Raw genomic sequence first — 18473 nt, 5'->3', positions numbered from 1 at the left:
ATGAAAGATCTGGGTGAAGTAAATACAATATTGGGAGTTAAAGTTATAAGGAGTGAAGATAGAATTATGTTGTCACAAGAACATTATGTTGAGAGACTTCTTAAGAAGTTTAAATATTTTAATGTCACATCTGTGAGCACTCCTTTTAATACTAACTCTCAGTTGAAAAAGAATAATGGTGACCCAATTGCTCAGTCTAAATATGCGCAGATTATTGGGAGTCTGATACATTTAATGAATTTTACAAGGCCTGATATAGCCTATGTTGTGTGTAGACTGAGTAGATATACTCATAATCCCAACAGAGATCATTGGTCTACATTAGATAGACTAATGAAATATTTGAGAGGAACCATGAATTATGGTATTCTATATAGTGGATTTCCTTCTACCTTAGAAGGGTACAATGATGCAAACTGGATCTCTGATTCAGATGAGACAAAATCCACTACTGGTTATGTATTCACCCTTGGTGGTGGTGCAATATCGTGGAAATTAGCTAAACAGACGATCATTGCTAGATCAACTATAGAATCAGAGTTTGTAGCTCTGGAGTTAGCTGGTTCTGAGGCGGAGTGGCTAAGAAACTTCTTAGCTAATATCTCTTTAATAAAGGATGTATTGCCTCATGTGTCTATGCATTGTGATTGTCAAGCGGCAATAGCTATTGCAAAGAATAAACCTTATAATTGTATACGTAGACAAATAAAATTGAGACATGATGTCATAAAACAGTTGTTGAGAGATGGAATAATTTTCACTGACTATGTGAAGTTAGAGATAAATTTGGCCGATCCTATGACTAAACCTGTGGGAAGAAAATTAATTCATCAAACCTCAAAAGAGATGGGGTTAAGGCCGACATGTTGTCAATAGAGATGGTAACCCAACTTATGTGATTGGAGATCCCATGAAGTAAGTTCATATGGGTAATAACAAGTCGATATTGGCACTGAAGCACTAAAAGAGAGTGCTTGACTGCTACCAATTGAGAGGTTGAGTTATAACTCTTAATGAAGTTCATAGTCCGTATGGATGGTATATTTAAAAGCAGTATACACTTGATGAATTCACCTATATGAGAGTGGAGTGGGCTGCTCCTATGAGATTTTGGCCTAGTCTCTAGAGCTCTCATGAATAACCAGGCACGCGCATGGCCCATTGGGCGCAAAACCGCGTTGAACAGCAAAATTACCGGGGGTCAAAATGTGATTGATAAAATCTCTGACTTACAATAAGAATTATTGGTTTATAAAAATATTATATTTCACCAGTAATTCTGTGAGTTAAATTTTATTGGTCTAAGTTTGGTTTATAGTCCAGAATACACCAAACCTATATTTGGACCATGCAAATCCATCAAGTTGTTAATTCTTCCATTCTTTTATCTTTTTCCTATAAATTTTTGAAAATATGTGGGGATTGTGGCAGTATTTTCAAAAATTAAATAGCCATGTGTCCTTTTATTTTACAAGTGTCCTACCTATTTTCAAGTGGTTATGAATATCTACCATGTGACCTTTTGCATGAAGATATGAGGCCAAATGGCTAAGCCAAAAACAAGTGGCAATCATCTTTCGTGCAATTAAACACTTGACAATTTAAGAAAACCCTAGTATCTCTATAAATAGCCTTCTTGTTCATCCGTAAGAGATATCAACAAAAATTGGTCTTTGTTACACTTTTCTTAGCTAATCATTGCTTTCTTCTTTGGCTAATCATTACTATAATTATTATTCCCACTATTGACCAAATCATTATTTGTTGAAATTATTTCTTCCCTCCGGTTTATTCCAAAACTTGCTGGTATTATTTAATTTTGCTGATTCCTGTATCCTCTAAATAAATAGAGATGAGCTTGTTTAATCCTAGGGAAACATTTCACGTTGCTGAAATAGTTTCTTAGGACAGTGCCTAGCACGACTCAAGCTAATTCGTATATCTGCTTACAAATAATATTATTCCAGTATTATTATCGTTATTTTCTGGTGTCATTTCCCTGCAAGTTATTCCATGTCTGATCGGGTATAATACTATTTCCAGCAACAAAATGAGCCGTAGACTCAATCTGGCAGTTTACATTCTTTTATAGCAACTGATTTGCTATCATTCAATTTCTCCTTTTGCTCTTTCTGCTATAGTGTATCAAAATATATAGTATAACTTTCAACAAAAAGAGAAAGGAATGAGTTCTTTTTATTCCTAATATAAAGTATTTGTTTACAGTATGATTCAGGTGCTTTGCCTTGTCCTTTAAGTAACAACCGTGTCTACACTGAGATGAATATTTGAGTGATGAGGGATGGATCCAAACGCAAATATCTCTTTCCTTTGTTGGCTCTTTCCCCAACCCATTGAGTCAATAAAAGCCAACTTCTTTTATCATTGGTGCAATAATCAATCTCACCCCATAGCTATTGAGATTTCATTAAAGTTACCTTCTTGAGCTCCAATAATCTGGACCACCTCCTATCAATTGAAGCAGCATTCTCTTTGCCCAAAGCTGCAATGAACCAATTAAATAATTAACGTATGTTATTATTGTAATAGAAATGCATTTCGTTTTTCCAATTTGATTTCCTATTTCACTTATCAATTGACCGACTCTGCTGTAACTATATTCGGTTTCTGAAAAATCAGAATTCAGATATTTTGAAACCATGTACAAATAATTTTTCTAACTCAAAACGATAGAATAAGGACATCTCAATATAGTGTTTCTTACGCTGCAATTTAGGTTGGGATTTTTCACATGATTCTGAACAAGTCTCCTGCAAAAATAAGCAATACCGATCATATCTTGCCATCTTCTAAAATTCTTTTCTTTATAAATAAAATGGAGTTATTTTATATATAGAAGAAAACTGGATACTTTCACAGCGGCAGCAAGGCTTATGGTATCTTGTATTAGAGAATCAAGGTCAGCTTCAAATCCTGGTTTCACATAGATAACCTGCAATGTGCCAAAAAGGATAAACTTTTAGGTTTCTTTATTGGACTCTCCAAAAATGCTATCATACCAATGTCGTATCCTCAAAATATGCATTATTTTTGGAGAATTCACCCGATAATATTTATGAAGAATCTGAGCAAACATAGAACCAGAGAAAGAGGCTTAATTTGTATTCTTACAGATGGATCATCCCAACCAAGCAGTGGAAGCTCATCGGTAGCTGATCCTTTTTGTCTGCTTGATGGTAAAACCCAAACTTTAAAGCTTGCATCAATCTGAGCAAAGAGGAACAAATTATCCAGATTTATGAAGGAAAACCCAGAAATCAAGCACAAGAATTTCGTTATTTGGAATTGGGAAAATGTTTAAGTACTATCTGAAATTGAGCCACTTAGTTGATCTAATAGAAAAAGTTTTTAATTTTTACCCCTAACCCTAACAGAGCTCCAACTTTAGTGTAACTTTGAAGTATACTCAAAATTGTGGAGTGAATTTGAACCTTTTTTTCTCCAAGAATCTGTACATGTGGATCCACCCATTCATGTTACAAGACAAGTATAAGACTAATGGTAAAAGATAGTGTAGGGACAAATTTGAACCTTTTCCTTTATTTTAAGAGGCTTAAAACTACCATTCTACTTAACAAATTTAAAAAATATTTTTGGTTTCAAAATATTAAAAGTTACGAATAAAAGCGTGACAGAAGTTTGGATGGTTGCTATGTTCGTTTCATTGTACTGTATCATTTTGATGTATATAATGTTTGGATAGATTGTATCGTTTGCCGTCTTTTCATGATATCATGCACCAACAATACGAATAATAAACTTACGATATTATAAGGAAAACGTAAGGTACAAAATAATACTATTATATACTAAAAAGGTAGGTTAAGGATAAAATATGATTATTTAATAACAAAAAAGGCAACATGAGAGAAAAAATAAAGAAATGATGCGATCACGCCAAATCGGTCGTTCCATAAAGTGACACTTTTCGTCATTACGTAACGACAGATTTAAACGATACGATACAATAAAATTTAAGTAACAATCAAAACAAACATTGTATTTAAAGTAACAATACGATACAATATAACAGGTAACAATCATCCAAACAAGCTGTGAACGTACTCTCTCTGTTCCAGTTTATGTGAACATATTTTCTTTTTGGTCCGTTCTAAAAAGAATGACCCCTTCCTAAATTTGGAAATAATTTAACTTGAACTTTCAATTCTATCCTTAATGAGAAACTTTTATAACCATACAAATATTCTGATATATTTACCACCACAGGTTTCAAAACAATTATAGCCATACATATTTTGACTTGTTTAAAATCATAAATTCTAAATTTTTTTATTTTTTTAAAACTACGTGCCCAATCAAACAGACAGTAAGTTTTTAAATATTAGAAAGTACACTGTACAATAAATACCTCTCTGCAGTATGTGGAAGAGCAGTTGCTACATTTTCTAGTGAAAGATGTGATAACTCTTCCATCCACTGAGAGGCCAAAACCTGTGTGCTGCTCATGAATTAAAAGGTCTTGCATTCAGGATTTGCTCATCGTTATTTGCAAAATACAGAATTTCACTATTTGAACATTGGTGAAATATATAAAACTTGTTTGAGAAATATTTTAAGTGAAATAATGGATACTCACAAAACATTCAAATATTTTTTTTTAAAGTGAAATACATGTTGAAACATAATTAAAAAAATTAATTCAAATGCTCCTTTTCAACTTATTAAACTTCGAACACTCCTTTTCTTCTTCGCTTTTAACCAAATATTATCCAACGGAAGTACTCTTTGAGTAATATCAGCAGCATAACAATGCTAATATTGGCAATAGAATGAAAATAATACTCCCTCCGTTCACTTTTACTTGTCATGTATACTAAAAATAGATTTTTATTTTTACTTGTCACTTTACGCATATCAAGAGAAGACAATTTTTTTCTTCTATTTATTACTCATTTCAAATCATTTTCTCAAATCCAATAAAATATGCATCAATTAATATGGATATCATGATAAATTATGCACTTCATTTATTATTTCTTAAGGAGCGTGAAAAGTCAAAACATGCCAAGTAAAAGTGAACGGAGGGAATATTTGACTTATAGATACTGTCACTCTGCATAGAAATTTTATAGTACCAACTTATTTTACCTGCTGTAATAGATGGTCTTCCTTAACTTTGGGCTTACGAATTCCACCTTTTATGAATAACCCTACATTTATAATATGGATAACTTGATAGTGTAAAAACTATTTAAGTTGTCCGCATGTTTGGTTGACATAATCAAATGCACCACTCTATGGAATCCATTCATGTAAGAATTAATCACAGAATAAGAATGGCAAATTAAAGGAATAGCGATGAAACCTTGTGAATACAGAGATTAATGGAAACTTGAGTATCTTTATGGCCATCTTCAGCTAAATCTTCAAGTTGAAGATCTCGAAGAGAGAAAATGTAGTCACACTTCCATTCCCCATGCCATCTTCCATCAGAGGTAGAAATTGTCACCAAACGCTTACAAGCCCTTTGACTTCTTTTTGTTATCTTCAAGATTTGGAAATAACCAAATTAAACAAGAAAATTAAGACCATGTAAAAAAACTTTACACTATCAAATCACTTTTAACAAATCATTTATCATTTTTTTGTAGGTTGTCGGTCCATATTGGTACGAAAAATTACAAATAACTACTTTTAATGAAGTGTATATGAAAGAGAGAATAAAAAATAGTAAGATGTTTTGTTGCTTCGTTACTACAAGAAGCAGGGGAGCTAGAGCACTAGGTGCGGATTAGAACGAACTCTTAACTTTTGCTAGGATACTATATTTATATTAGGAAATATATACAAATATTTAATTGTGAATCGGTAATTAAAATGAATTATAAATTTGATGGCAAGTTGAGAGATCATAAACTTAAAATCATAAAAAGAAAAAGAATTTACCAATGAGAAGTCATTTCCTTTTAATGAAGCTTTGGTGTTGTTTGGGGAAAAATAGAAGAAGGGTTTAATAGGTTGTGCTTGGGATATAGCGTTTATGGAGCATCTTGATGATATCCAGCTCCCAGCTCTTGCCATATCCCTTCTTTTCACTCTTCTTATCCTCTATACTGCTTGACCTTCCAACAGGTTGGGTAGGCCAAATAGGTGGATATATTTATTCTTTCTTGTTTCTTATTTTTTTCTTGGATTTTTAATTTTGGCAATTTGGATATTTCCTTTTATCTCAAAAGCTTCATTTGCATTTGACTCAAACAGTAGCGAAAACAAGAATTTTATTAAAGAGTGTTTAAATTTTAAAGAAATAAATAAATTTTATTTTCGATAATTAGGTGCACCTAGATTTAAATTAAGCAACATACTATTTAGCTAAATCAATTCTTTTTTTTTTTTTTTGTCTCTAAGAAGAACGCGACTACTTCTGATTGGCCGGCATTTTCTTCTCGGTTAGATGCCTACCTTGTTTTTTTTTTTTTTTTTTTTTTTTTTTTTGCTAATAACCTACCTTGCTTTTGACATTAGAGGAAAAATTTCTCCGTTGAAATTTCAAACAAAATCATAACTCAAAAAAAAAAACATAAAATAAAAAAGAGAACGAATACAGAGGTAGAGAAAGAATAAAAGTAGGAAAAAATTACAAATGAAGCACAAGAGTCCGTAGTGGATACTCATGTTAGATAGAGAACATGCATTTTTATACCTGATTCAAGCAAAACCAATCAAAACTAAACACTAGATTTTAGCAAACTCATAACAATTTACGATCAAAGACACTAAGGGAATGGCATTATGCTAAAAATCCAGTGGAAACTAGTATCTAGTAATTAAAAGAGGCGGATCCAGAATTTAAACATTCCGGGTGTCATAGCGCTTTGGACTTTGACTTGATCTCTTTTGAGTTTTGGTTCGGGTTATTCGCCTGTCTGGTTTATATAGACAAATCGATCAAAAAAAATAATTTAATAATTATGGTGAGCAAAACATAAAACTTCAATAATATAATTAATATCAACAAAATATTAGTATTATTCATTTATAATTGTCTTTGACGAAATTTCATATTCTAAAGTTATGATTTAATTAAAAGATGGAGAAATAGGACTAAAACTCGCCATAGATGCATATTTGGATACTCAAAGCAAAAATTTACTTAATATGCACTAGATTTTTTCTTTTCTTTTCAGAACACTATAAATTTTGAAATAGAAGCAAGAATTATAAAATTTAAAAAGTCAATAGGAACTCATTAGGAAAAAGAGAGTCAGAAACAATTGAAGAAAAGGATAGAAATCAAGAAACAAGGAAAAGAAGAAGCATAACAGAAAAAGAAAAGAAGAAAATAGGAGAACGATTATCCTGTAAGGAGGAACAGAATTGTTATTAAAAAATAGCGTTGTCAACGCTCGATCCCAAGTCAAGAGGGCGAAACATTAAACCTTGGGCCAGTCGCAACAAGCAATCTTTTGGTACTTCGGGTGCCACTTTGAGTATTTATACCATTTTCTATATACTCATACATATTGTGCACAGGTAAAATCAGAGGCAAAGTTTTTTTCAATTTTCCAATAAGGAAACAAGATGGAAGCACGGTTCAACGCGACTATAAGCAAGGACGAAAGACCCCTCGTATCGGAACCCGGGAGGAGTGAACGATGTATCTGGATAGGTACAATAAAATAACGGACCCAGACTAAGTAAAGTTTCTAGACCACGGGAAACGCGGGGAACGATTATATATGACAAGTAGGGAGCCGTAATATTCGCCCTCAACCGGATATTACGGTGCGAATCCTGTCTGATATCAACTACGGATCGATATTTATCGGAGAAAGAAGATTTTTACCTTATTTAGACTTGTACTAGGACTGAAATTCCCTTACTATATGAAAGAGAAAGTTTTTTTTTATTTTGACACACTGTTGACACGTAAATCAAAGCAATATAAAAGTTCTTTTTTGTCTTTCAGCTATTATTCAAAGTGTTCTTCAGTTATTCTCTCCTCTAATCGCAACCGAGCTTACATCGAGGGTCTGATCGAGGCCAAATTTCAGCGTTCATCTTAAGATCAAGCTTAATCATCATATCATAATTGGTTTGATTGTTCATTTTATCTTTAACTTAGTTACTTGCTGTTCTTAGTTCATTCGTATCGAATTAAATCACATGTCCTTTAAACCGCGTACAAATTTAATTGTTACTCATTTTTTGGGGTAAATAGTTTGACGCCCACCGTGGGGATAAGGATAATAGTGTTGAGTTGATACGAATCTCCATAACACACCTTGTTTTACGCTTGTTCGTTGAAGTTTTGATTCCAGGTTAGCCTAAGGATGTCAAATTTTCAGTCCGCTTACTTGAACGTTGACACCGAGTCAGACCATCACGGTGAGAACAATAACGTGATACCTAGCAATGACTTGCCCCCTATTGATCCCAGTGGTGTCCCAGCTACCGACCCGGTGGATGCTAACTCACGGGTTTCCATCAACATCAATCTACCGACTGATCCCGAAAATAGCGTTTGGCGGGGACCCCGATCAGCGCCTCGAGAGGCACCCGAAGGTGAAGGTGATGGGGTGAGCCTGCGGTTGATTTTTGAAATGTTACACGCTCAGCAAGAGACGATAGTGCAGTTACAGAACCAGAGCTATGCCCCTAACAGGGTCGAGCCCGAGCAATCCCGGGAAAATACTCAGAGGGATGAACAAGTTGCCGTGGAACCGGGTAAATTCGGGCTCGGGGAAACTTCCGAGGTGATGAAGATGCTCGAAGAATTGACAAAACGGGTGGAGTCTAGCGAGAAAAAGATAGAGGCCAATGAAAAGAAAGTGGAAACGTATAAGTCCAGGGTCGATCAGATCCCGGGAGCGCCGCTGATATTGAAGGGGCCGGATTCCAAAAAGTTCATTCAGAAGTCTTCCCCCCAAGCGCGGCACCGAAGAGGTTTTGAATGCCCAACATTCCCAGATATAATGGGACCACAGATCCAAATGAGCATGTAACCTCCTATACATTCACAATCAAAGGGAATGGCCTGGAAGGTGACGAAATTGAGTCGGTGTTGCTGAAAATATTTGGGAAAATCTTGTCCAAGGGAGCAATGATATGGTATCACAACTTGCCTCCAAATTCTATTGACTCGTTTTCTATGCTTGCATATGCTTTCATAAAGGCCCATGCCGGCACCATCAAGGTCGAGACGAGGAAGTCGGACCTTTTCAAGGTCAATCAGAGGGATAACGAGATGCTTAGGGAGTTCATGTCAAGGTTCTAGATGGAACGGATGGATCTACCCCCGATCGCGGATGATTGGGCCATTTAGGTATTTACTCAAGGGCTTAACCCCCGAAGTTCCGTGGCTTCTCAGCAGCTAAAGCAAAACTTGGTGGAGTACCCGGCGGTCACCTGGGTCGACGTCTACAACAAGTATCAATCGAAGATCAGAGTCGAGGACGACCAACTCTAGGCCTCTTCGGGGTCTATTTACCCCCATCAAAACCGATGACAGGTCTAAGAGAATCATCGATCAGGAGCCGAGGCTGGTCCGAGATTGATACCAGCCATACGACGTGGATCGGAGGAGTAAAGTATCCCAGCGCCACCCGACAAAGAACGATAAGAGAAATGATTAAGGACCGAGCAGTCGGGGCCTGTGAGCAAGAGTGGATTTGACAAGTCACTCGGGAGTAGGGAAGCACCGAGATTATCTAAGTATAATTTCAACGTGGATGCTGCAAATATAGTGTCGTTCATAAGACGCATCAAAGATACTAAGTGGCCAACACCACTGCAGTCCAATCCTGCCCAGAGAGATCATAGCTTGGTGTGTAAATACTACGGTACTCATGGTCATAGGACCGAATATTGTCGATAGCTAAGAGGAGAAGTAGCTCGATTGTTCAACAATGGGCACCTTCGAGAATTCCTAAGCGAGAGAGCCAAAAACCACTTCAGAAATAGGGGCGCCAACAAACAAGTCGAACAAGAGGAGCCCCACAACCTAACCAACATGATCATTGGGAGAGTTGATGTCCCCCAAGGGCCAATGATAAACTTACCAAAGTTTCTATCGCGAGAGAAAAATGCACTCGGGATTACGTCCCGGAAGGAGCCATCTCGTTCAGCAATGAAGATGACAAGGGCATCATACAGCCTCACAATGATGCACTAGCAATAGCCGTACTTATCAATAAATCTCGGGTTAAATGTGTGTTGAAGTCACGACCCCAATTTCCCTCCTTAGGATGTCGTGACGACACCTAGTCTTTAAGACTAGGTAAGCCTAACAAACATACGGAATAACTGAAATGATAATTTAAATCCCAAAAAAAATAAAATCAACAACTATATGAAATAAAATCTGTAACTCAACATGTACATCTCCCAAAATTCGGTGAAAATATAAGTCACAAGCTCTAGATACAGTACTGAACACTCCTATACATCACTGTCTATAAAGATGTAAAGAAATAAGAAAAGAACAGGGTAGAAGGGTACTCCGTGGCCTGCAGACGCGGGCAGGTGTACCTTGAAGTCTTCAAAGCAAGCAACTCAATGTGCTAATACCGAGGCTGATAGGATGTACCTGGATCTGCACAAAACATGTGCAGAAGCGTAGTATGAGTACCCCACAACGGTACCGAGTAAGTGCCAAGCCTAACCTCGGTAGAGTATTGACGAGGTCAGGTCGAGGCCCTACTGGAGATAATAAGAAGCAAGACAGAAAATATAATAATATACTGAAATAAGAGGCGGAGGAGTTTGGGGTCCACAATGACCTACATGAAAGAGCGAGCTTCCTTGATGAATAAAGTCAATTCTTGATGCTCAAGTGTCACATTAGAACTATTCGTGCTTAAAAGTTTAACTTGTTGTCTTGTTGATAATTCATAAGTGTCGTGGGTAATTATTGTTCCCAATTGATGTGTGATTGATTCACCTTTGATTAGCTGGAATGGCTCTTAACTTGTGGAGGTGAGAATTACCTTATTTGCTTGAGGACAAGCAAAAACTTAAATTTGGGGGAGTTGATAAGTGGAGATTTTGACTACTTATTAGCGCCTTTTTGCTTTCGTTTTAGTCCAAAAGCGCTTAATTGTGTTCCCGAAAACTGATAAAATATGCTTAATTGCATGAATATTGGAAGATGAGCTCCAAAGATGAAATCCACTTCAAGAAGGAGTAATTTGAACTTAAGGACAAAAACAACACAAAAGCTTAAAGTGTGGTCCGCAGAATACCATCTACGGTCGCATGTCATAAAGCAATTCCATCAGAGAAGGTTGTAAGATGCGGACCGCACATGAAATTGTGCAATCGCAAAAACTAGGTAAAAGCCAAAGTTCAGAGAACCTGCATCTCAAGTTCAACAAGAGTGCGGACCGCACAATTATTGTGCGGCCACAGAAGAGCATGATGCGGCCACAACCACATTTGTACAGACCGCAAAAGAGCATGGTGCGACTGCAGACATATTTGTGCTGTCCTCAGAAAGAGAGAAGTGCGGCCGCAGTTCAGATTTATGCGGCTACAGGTTTCCAATCCTATCAAGCTGAAGCAAAGTGCGGATCGCACATGGAATTGTGCGGCCGCAGAACCTCTGAAAGGGAATTTTTGTCCGAAAATTCTAGCACTGTATAAATTGGAGAGTTTCACTTTTTAAGGTTAAGTTTTTGACATCAGCTGCTATAGTAGACGGTTTCTTTTACTCTTTTTATTAGTTTTTGCTATTTTGAGCTTTTTGAATATTAATTTCATCATTTTAATTATCAATATGGGTTTAATTATCACTTCTTCTTCTTCTTCTTTTTCTTCCAATTTAAACATGAGTAGCTATATTTTCACTAGAGTTGTGACCCAACCCTAGTGTGTAAACTTAATGGGTGTTTAATTTATTGCTTGTTTATGGTTGGGTGTTGATTATCTAGCCTAGTTCTTGCTTTTATGTGAAGAATTAATAGTTGCAAATATTATTTCATGCCTATTTGACTTGGTCTCTACTTGAGAAAAAGAGACTTAGTCTTGAAAAACTTGGCTAGCAAGAAATTGGGTCAATCGAGAGACTGATAAGCCCAATTAAAGGGTTGAACCTAGAGATAGTAAAACCCGACTTGAGCTTAGTATCAACTGTTTTGTTCAATACCCATTTGGACTTGAGAAGGCCAAACTAGGCAAAACCACTCTCTGACTGATAGGCAGTGAGTGGGTACTTGAGTGTTGATAGCCATAATACACCCCGACCAAAAAAACAAGCTTTAAAGTTTACAACCCATTAGGCAAATACCTAGGTGAAGGTCATAGCCCTAGGCCTTTTATATCATTTGAAAAACAACCAAAAATAATTTCCTAGTTTCATTTTTTAAATCGCAATCGTAGTTTGATTTATATTTTCAAACAAAACCAATTATTGCGGAAGTGCAAATTTAGATATGCAAACTCACGTGCTAAGAGATATACTACTAACACCCATTCACATAGCTCCCTGCAGAATTCGACCCCGACTCTTGTTGGGTAATACTATTGCTTCGACCGTTTTCATATCCTCAAATAGAGGAGTAAAATTGGATGAGATCACTTCTGCGGAGAAAGGACCGCATCTGCGGCCAAGCCCCAGGCTGTCTCCCCAAGTTCCGCTTCTGCGAACGTAGCCTCCGCATTCGCGAGTCCGCTTCTGCGGACAATTGATCGCACCTGCGATCCTAGCTAGCCTAGAAAAAATCCGCTTCTGCGACCAGAGGCTCGCATTTACGATCCCGCACATGCGGCCAATTCCTCCGCAGGTGCGAAGACACCAGAAACAACCCAACTTCAACAGATTTACACAAGTCTAAAGTGATTCGATATCGATCCGAATCACACCCGGGGCCCCCAGGACCCCGTCCGAGTATACCAACTAGTTCCAAAACACCTAACGGGCCTACTTGAGGCCAAAACCCACATCAAAAAACATGAATTCAATGAATCGCAAGCCAAATTCAAGCTTAAGCAACTATGAACTTCCGAATTTTGGAACCGACGCTGGTACATACCAAAACAACTCTGATTGACACTAAATTTTGCACACAAGTCATAATTGACATTACAGACCTATTCCAACTTTCAAAATTGGAATCCGACCCTAATATCAAAAAGTTCACTCCCGGTCAAACTTCCCAAACTTTCACAAATTTCCAACTTTCGCCAATTAATGCCAAAATGACCTACGGACCTCCAAATCAACATCTGAACACGCTCCTAATACTCAAATCATCATACGGAGATATTGGAACCATCAAAACTCTATTCTGGAGTCATCTTCACCTAAGTCAAACTACGGCCAACTCCTACGACTTAAACTTTCAAGTTATGGATTATGTGTCCCATATCACTCCGAAACTCTCTCGAAACCAAAATCAAATACCTTGACGAGCCATGTAAGCACAATATAACATAGAGGAAGCATAAGTTAGGGAATCGGGGTTAAAATACTCAAAATGACTGGTCGGGTCGTTACATCCTTCCCCTCTTAAAACAAACGTTCATCCTCGAACGAGTATAGAGACATACCTGAAATGGTGAAAGGATGAGGATAACGGCTACGCATATCATGCTCGGTCTCTGAAGTCGCATCTTCGACTGGTTGACCCCTCCACTGAACCTTCGCTGAAGCAATGCTCTTCGACCTCAACTTTCAAACCTGCCTATCTAAAATGGCCACCAACTACTCAACATAAGACAGATCCATGTCGAACTGGACTGAGCTGAAGTCTAGCACATGGGACGGATCGCTGTGATACTTTCAGAGCATAGAAACATGGAGCACTGGATGAACTACAGCTAGACTAGGTGGTAGCGCAAGTCTGTATGCCACATCTCCAACCCTCTCAAGAATCTCAAAAGGTCCGATATATCTAGGGCTCAGCTTGCCCTTATTCCCGAACCTCATAACACCCTTCATGGGTGAAACCCGGAGCAAGACCCGCTCCCCAACTATGAATGCAACGTCGTGAACCTTTCGATCCACATAACTCTTGTGTCTGGATTGGGCTGTATGAAGTCAATCCTGAATCAATTTAACCTTTTCCAAAGCATCCTGAACCAAGTATGTACCCAATAGCCTAGCCTCACCTGACCCAAACCAACCCACCAGAGACCGGCACCGCCTACCATACAAAGCCTCGTACGTGGCCATCTGAATGCTCGACTGATAACTGTTGTTGTAGGAAAATCTGCAAGCGGCAAGAACTGATCCCAAGAACCCCCAAACTCCACACAAATGCACAGAGCATATCCTCCAATATCTGAATAGTGCGCTCGGACCGCCTGTCCGTCTGATGGTGAAATGTTGTGCTCAACTCAACCCGAGTACCTAACTAATGCTGTATGGCTCTCCAGAACCATGATGTAAACTACATACCCCAATCAGAAATGATAGATACCAGCACACCATGAAGCCTCACAATCTTGCGAATATAAACCTGAGCCAGCTACTCTTAAGAGTAAGTAGTCACCACTGGAATAAAATTAGCTGACTTGGTCAATCTATCCACAATCACCCAAACTGTATCGAACTTCCTCTGTGTTTGCGGGAGTCCAACTACAAAATCCATAGTGATCCTCTCCCATTTCCACTCTGGGATCTCTAACCTCTGAAGTAATCTACCTGGTCGCTGATGCTCATACTTCACTTGCCGACAATTTAGGCACCGAGCTACATACTCCACTATGTCCTTCTTCATTCTCCTCCACCAATAATGCTGCCTCAGGTCCTGATATATCTTCGCGGCACCTGGATGAATGGAGTACCGCAAACTGTAAGCCTCCTGGAGAATCAACTCACGCAAGCCATCTTCATTGGGCACACATAGCTTGCCCTGCATCCGTAATACACCACCATCTCCAATAGTGACCTCCTTGTCATCGCCGTGCTGAACCGTGTCTTTGAGGACAAACATATGGGGGTTGTCACACTGACACTCTCTGATATGATCATAAAGGGAAGATCGAGAAACCACATAAGCCAAAACTCGACTCGGCTCAGAAACATCCAATCTAACAAACTGGTTGGCCAAGGCTTGAACATCCAAGGCTAATGGCCTCTCTACTACCGGTAGATATGCTAAGCTGTCCAAACTCTCCGCCTTGCGACTCAAGGCATCGACCACCACATTGGCCTTCCCAGGATGATATAGATATCATAGTCCTTAAGCAACTCTAACAACATCCGCTGCTACAAGTTAAGATCCTTCTGTTTGAATAGATGTTGCAGACTCTTGTGATCGGTGTAGACCTCACAAGGGATACCGTACAAATAGTGCCGCCAAATCTTCAAGGCATGAACAATAGCTGCTAAATCAAGGTCGTGGATAGGATATTTCTTCTCATACAACTTTAATTGTCTAGACACATAGGCAATCACCCTACTATCCTGCATCAACACCGCGCCGAGACCGATACACGATGCATCACAGTACACAATATAAGACCCCGAACTCGAAGGCAATACTAACACTGGGGCTATGGTCAAAGCTGTCTTGATCTTTTGAAAGCTCTCCTCACACTCCTTGGTCCACCTGAACGGAGCACCCTTCGGGGTCAATCTGGTCATAGGTGTTGTAATAGACGAGAAACCCTCTAAAAATCGGCGGTAATGCCCTGCCAAACTAAGAGAACTCTAGATCTCTGTAGCTGAAGACGGTCTGGGCCAGCTCTGCACTACTTCAATCTTCTTGCGGATCTACCTTGATCCCCTCACTCAATACTACATAACCCCAAAATGCCACCGAATCAAGCTAAAATTCACACTTTGAAAATTTTGCATATAACTTCTTTTCTCTCAAGGTCTAAAGCACAGTCCTCAGGTGCTGCTCATGATCCTCTTGGCTCCGGGAGTACACCAGAATGTTGTCAATAAACATAATGATGAATGAGTCAAGATAGGGTCGGAATATAGTGTTCATCAAGTGCATGAATGTTGCTGGGGAGTTGGTCAGCCCAAATGACATCACAAGGAACTCGTAATGACCATACCGAGTCCTAAAGGTAGTCTTCGGGATATCTGGTTCCCAAATCTTCAACTGATGATAGCCTGAACGTAAGTCAATCTTGGAGAACACTCTGGCACCCTATAGCTGATCAAATAGGTCATCAATACATGGCAATGGATACATGTTCTTCACATGCGCATAAAACCATCCTTCTTCTTTACAAACATGACTGGAGCACCCCAAGGCGACACACTGGGCCGAATAAAGCCCTTACCAAGCAACTCCCGAAACTTCTCCTTTAACTCCTTCAACTCTGGTAGGGCCATATGATATGGGGGAATAGAGACGGGCTGAGTGCCCGGTAGCAAATCAATGACAAAGTCGATATCCCTGTCGGCATGCCCGGAAGATCCACTGGAAATACATCTGGAAAATCCCTCACTACCAGAACTGACTCCACGGTAGGAGTATCAACACTGACATCCCTCACGAAAGCTAGATAAGCATTATACCCCTTCTCAACCATACACTAAGCCTTTAGAAATGAGATAACTCTGCTAGGAATATAATCTAAAGCACCTCTCTACTCTATCCGTGGTAATCCTGGCATAGCCAGCCTCACGGTCTTGGCGTGACAATCGAGAATAGCATGATAGAGAGACAACCAGTCCATGCCAAAAATAATATCAAATTCTACCATACTGAGCAACAATAGATCGGCTATGGTCTCAAAACCACCAAGAACAACTAAACACGATCGATACACACAGTCAACAATAATAGAATCTCTCACAGGTGTGGATACATAGACAGGAGAACTCAAAGAATTATGGGATACACCCAAATATGAAGCAAAATAAGATTACACCCAAAGACTGATGCATCTCTATGACACACCGGAACAATACCTGTGATGACTTAGTCGGATGCAACTGCCTCCGTCCTAGCAGGAAGAGCGTAATATCTGGCCTGACTCTTCCTCTAGGGCGACCTCTACCTGCTCGACCTCTACTTCTAGATGGTTGTGCAGGTGGAGTGGTAATTGGTGTGGTACCAATGGCCTGAGGACCCGGTGGAGCACGCGGAGCCTAAGTAGTCTGTGAAGGTGCACCCCTCCTGAGCCTGGGGCAATCCCTCACCATATGACGAGTGTCACCACACTCAAAATAAGCTCTCGGAGGACGTGGCTGTTGTGGATGGCTCGGGCCTGATCGATTGGACTGACCATTAAAAGCACCTCTTGCAGGAGGTGCACTAGACAATGACAGTGCATAATAGGGAGCCTGAGGCCTCGGAGTGGCCGGAATAATGCTGGAAGCTGGAAGTGCTGAATGAACAATGCGACTTACATAGCCCCTATCATGACAAGCTACAACCGGGGCACGGGTACCACTATATGTGCCAGAATCTCGAGACCTCTTGGACTCATTCTCATCTCTCTCCTGAGTCAACATGCCCTCCAATCTCCTAGCGATCCCCACCACTTGCTGGTATGCGATGTCCATCTCCAATTCTCGGTCCATGCTAAATCTGATATTAGGGTTGAGCCTCTCGATAAATCGACGGACTCGCTCTCTAACAGTAGCAACCAAGGCTGGTGCATGCCTAGCCAAATCACTGAACCGGACTGCATACTCTGACACAGTCATAGAACCCTGGTGCAACTGCTCAAACTCTATGCGCCATGTATCTCTGAGACTCTGGGGAACATACTCCCTCAAGAACATATTCGAGAACTGAGTCCAAGTGAGTGAAGCTGCCTTGGATGGACTACCATAGTACGGAGAATACGGTTGCACTCCTAAAGAAAACCATGGGCATCCTCTGATGCCAAGCCACTGAACGTAGGAGGGTGGTACTTCTTGTACCTCTCGAGCCTGAGCTTCTCCCCCTCAGAAACTGCTGCCCTAACCTCGGGCTGAACTGGGGCGACCGGCTGTGCTGGTATGACCTCTGGGATTATGTCAACCTGGACCTGCTACTCTGGGGTACGGGCGGCAAGAGTCTGTGCTCCTCCCCCAGCTTGAGATGTGACAAGAACAAGTGGGATCAACCCTGCCTGAGCTAAAGTGCCGAACATGCTCAGAAGTTGGGGGAGAGTCTCCTAGAGTGCTGGTGCAGTAACATGCGTCTCAGGTGCCTGCCCTCCAACTGGAGCTACTGGTGGCTCCTCTGTAGCAGCTCGTGCGGGTGCTCTGGCTGCACCACGTGGACGTCCCCAGCCTCTACCCCATCCCTGGCCTCTCGCGGCTATAGCAGGGGCACGGGTGTATGGTCATCTGATCCAGCTGTGCGTGTCCTCACCATCTACGAGAGAATAGAAAGACAGAAGTTTAGAATCCTGAGGTCAATAATTTCGCACGATAAGGAATCAAAGAAGTAAAGCTTTTCATAACAGTTCCATAGCCTCCCGAAGATAAGTACAGACGTCTCCGTACCGATCTGCGAGACTCTACTAAACCTGCTTGTGACTCATAATACCTATGAACCTAGAGCGCTGATACCAACTTGTCACGACCCCAA

The 18473-nt window shown here is 39.8% G+C and overlaps 1 protein-coding gene across 2 annotated transcripts; it reads right to left on the bottom strand.

The window, feature by feature from the left end:
- Nucleotides 1-2178: 2178 nt before the first annotated feature.
- On the bottom strand, nucleotides 2179-6128 carry LOC104108307 (large ribosomal RNA subunit accumulation protein YCED homolog 2, chloroplastic). Of its 2 annotated transcripts, XM_009617308.4 has the most exons (7): nucleotides 5929-6127; nucleotides 5348-5527; nucleotides 4391-4480; nucleotides 3133-3228; nucleotides 2873-2953; nucleotides 2726-2771; nucleotides 2179-2503 (listed from the first exon to the last, which is right to left on the bottom strand). In XM_009617308.4, exons 1-7 carry the CDS (start codon nucleotides 6061-6063, stop codon nucleotides 2415-2417), a joined length of 717 nt encoding a protein of 238 aa, XP_009615603.1. In that variant the 5' UTR covers nucleotides 6064-6127; the 3' UTR covers nucleotides 2179-2414. The 2 variants fall into 2 exon arrangements, with proteins under 2 accessions (XP_009615603.1, XP_009615604.1); XM_009617309.4 differs by lacking the exon at nucleotides 4391-4480 and having other exon boundaries at nucleotides 5929-6128.
- Between the last annotated feature and the right edge of the window lie 12345 nt (nucleotides 6129-18473).

Source organism: Nicotiana tomentosiformis, chromosome 4 (genome assembly GCF_000390325.3).
Source record: "Nicotiana tomentosiformis chromosome 4, ASM39032v3, whole genome shotgun sequence".
NCBI classification, from domain to species: domain Eukaryota; kingdom Viridiplantae; phylum Streptophyta; class Magnoliopsida; order Solanales; family Solanaceae; genus Nicotiana; species Nicotiana tomentosiformis.
The sequence above is the reverse complement of the archived record's forward strand: the minus strand, read 5'-3'. Positions and strand labels throughout refer to the sequence as shown.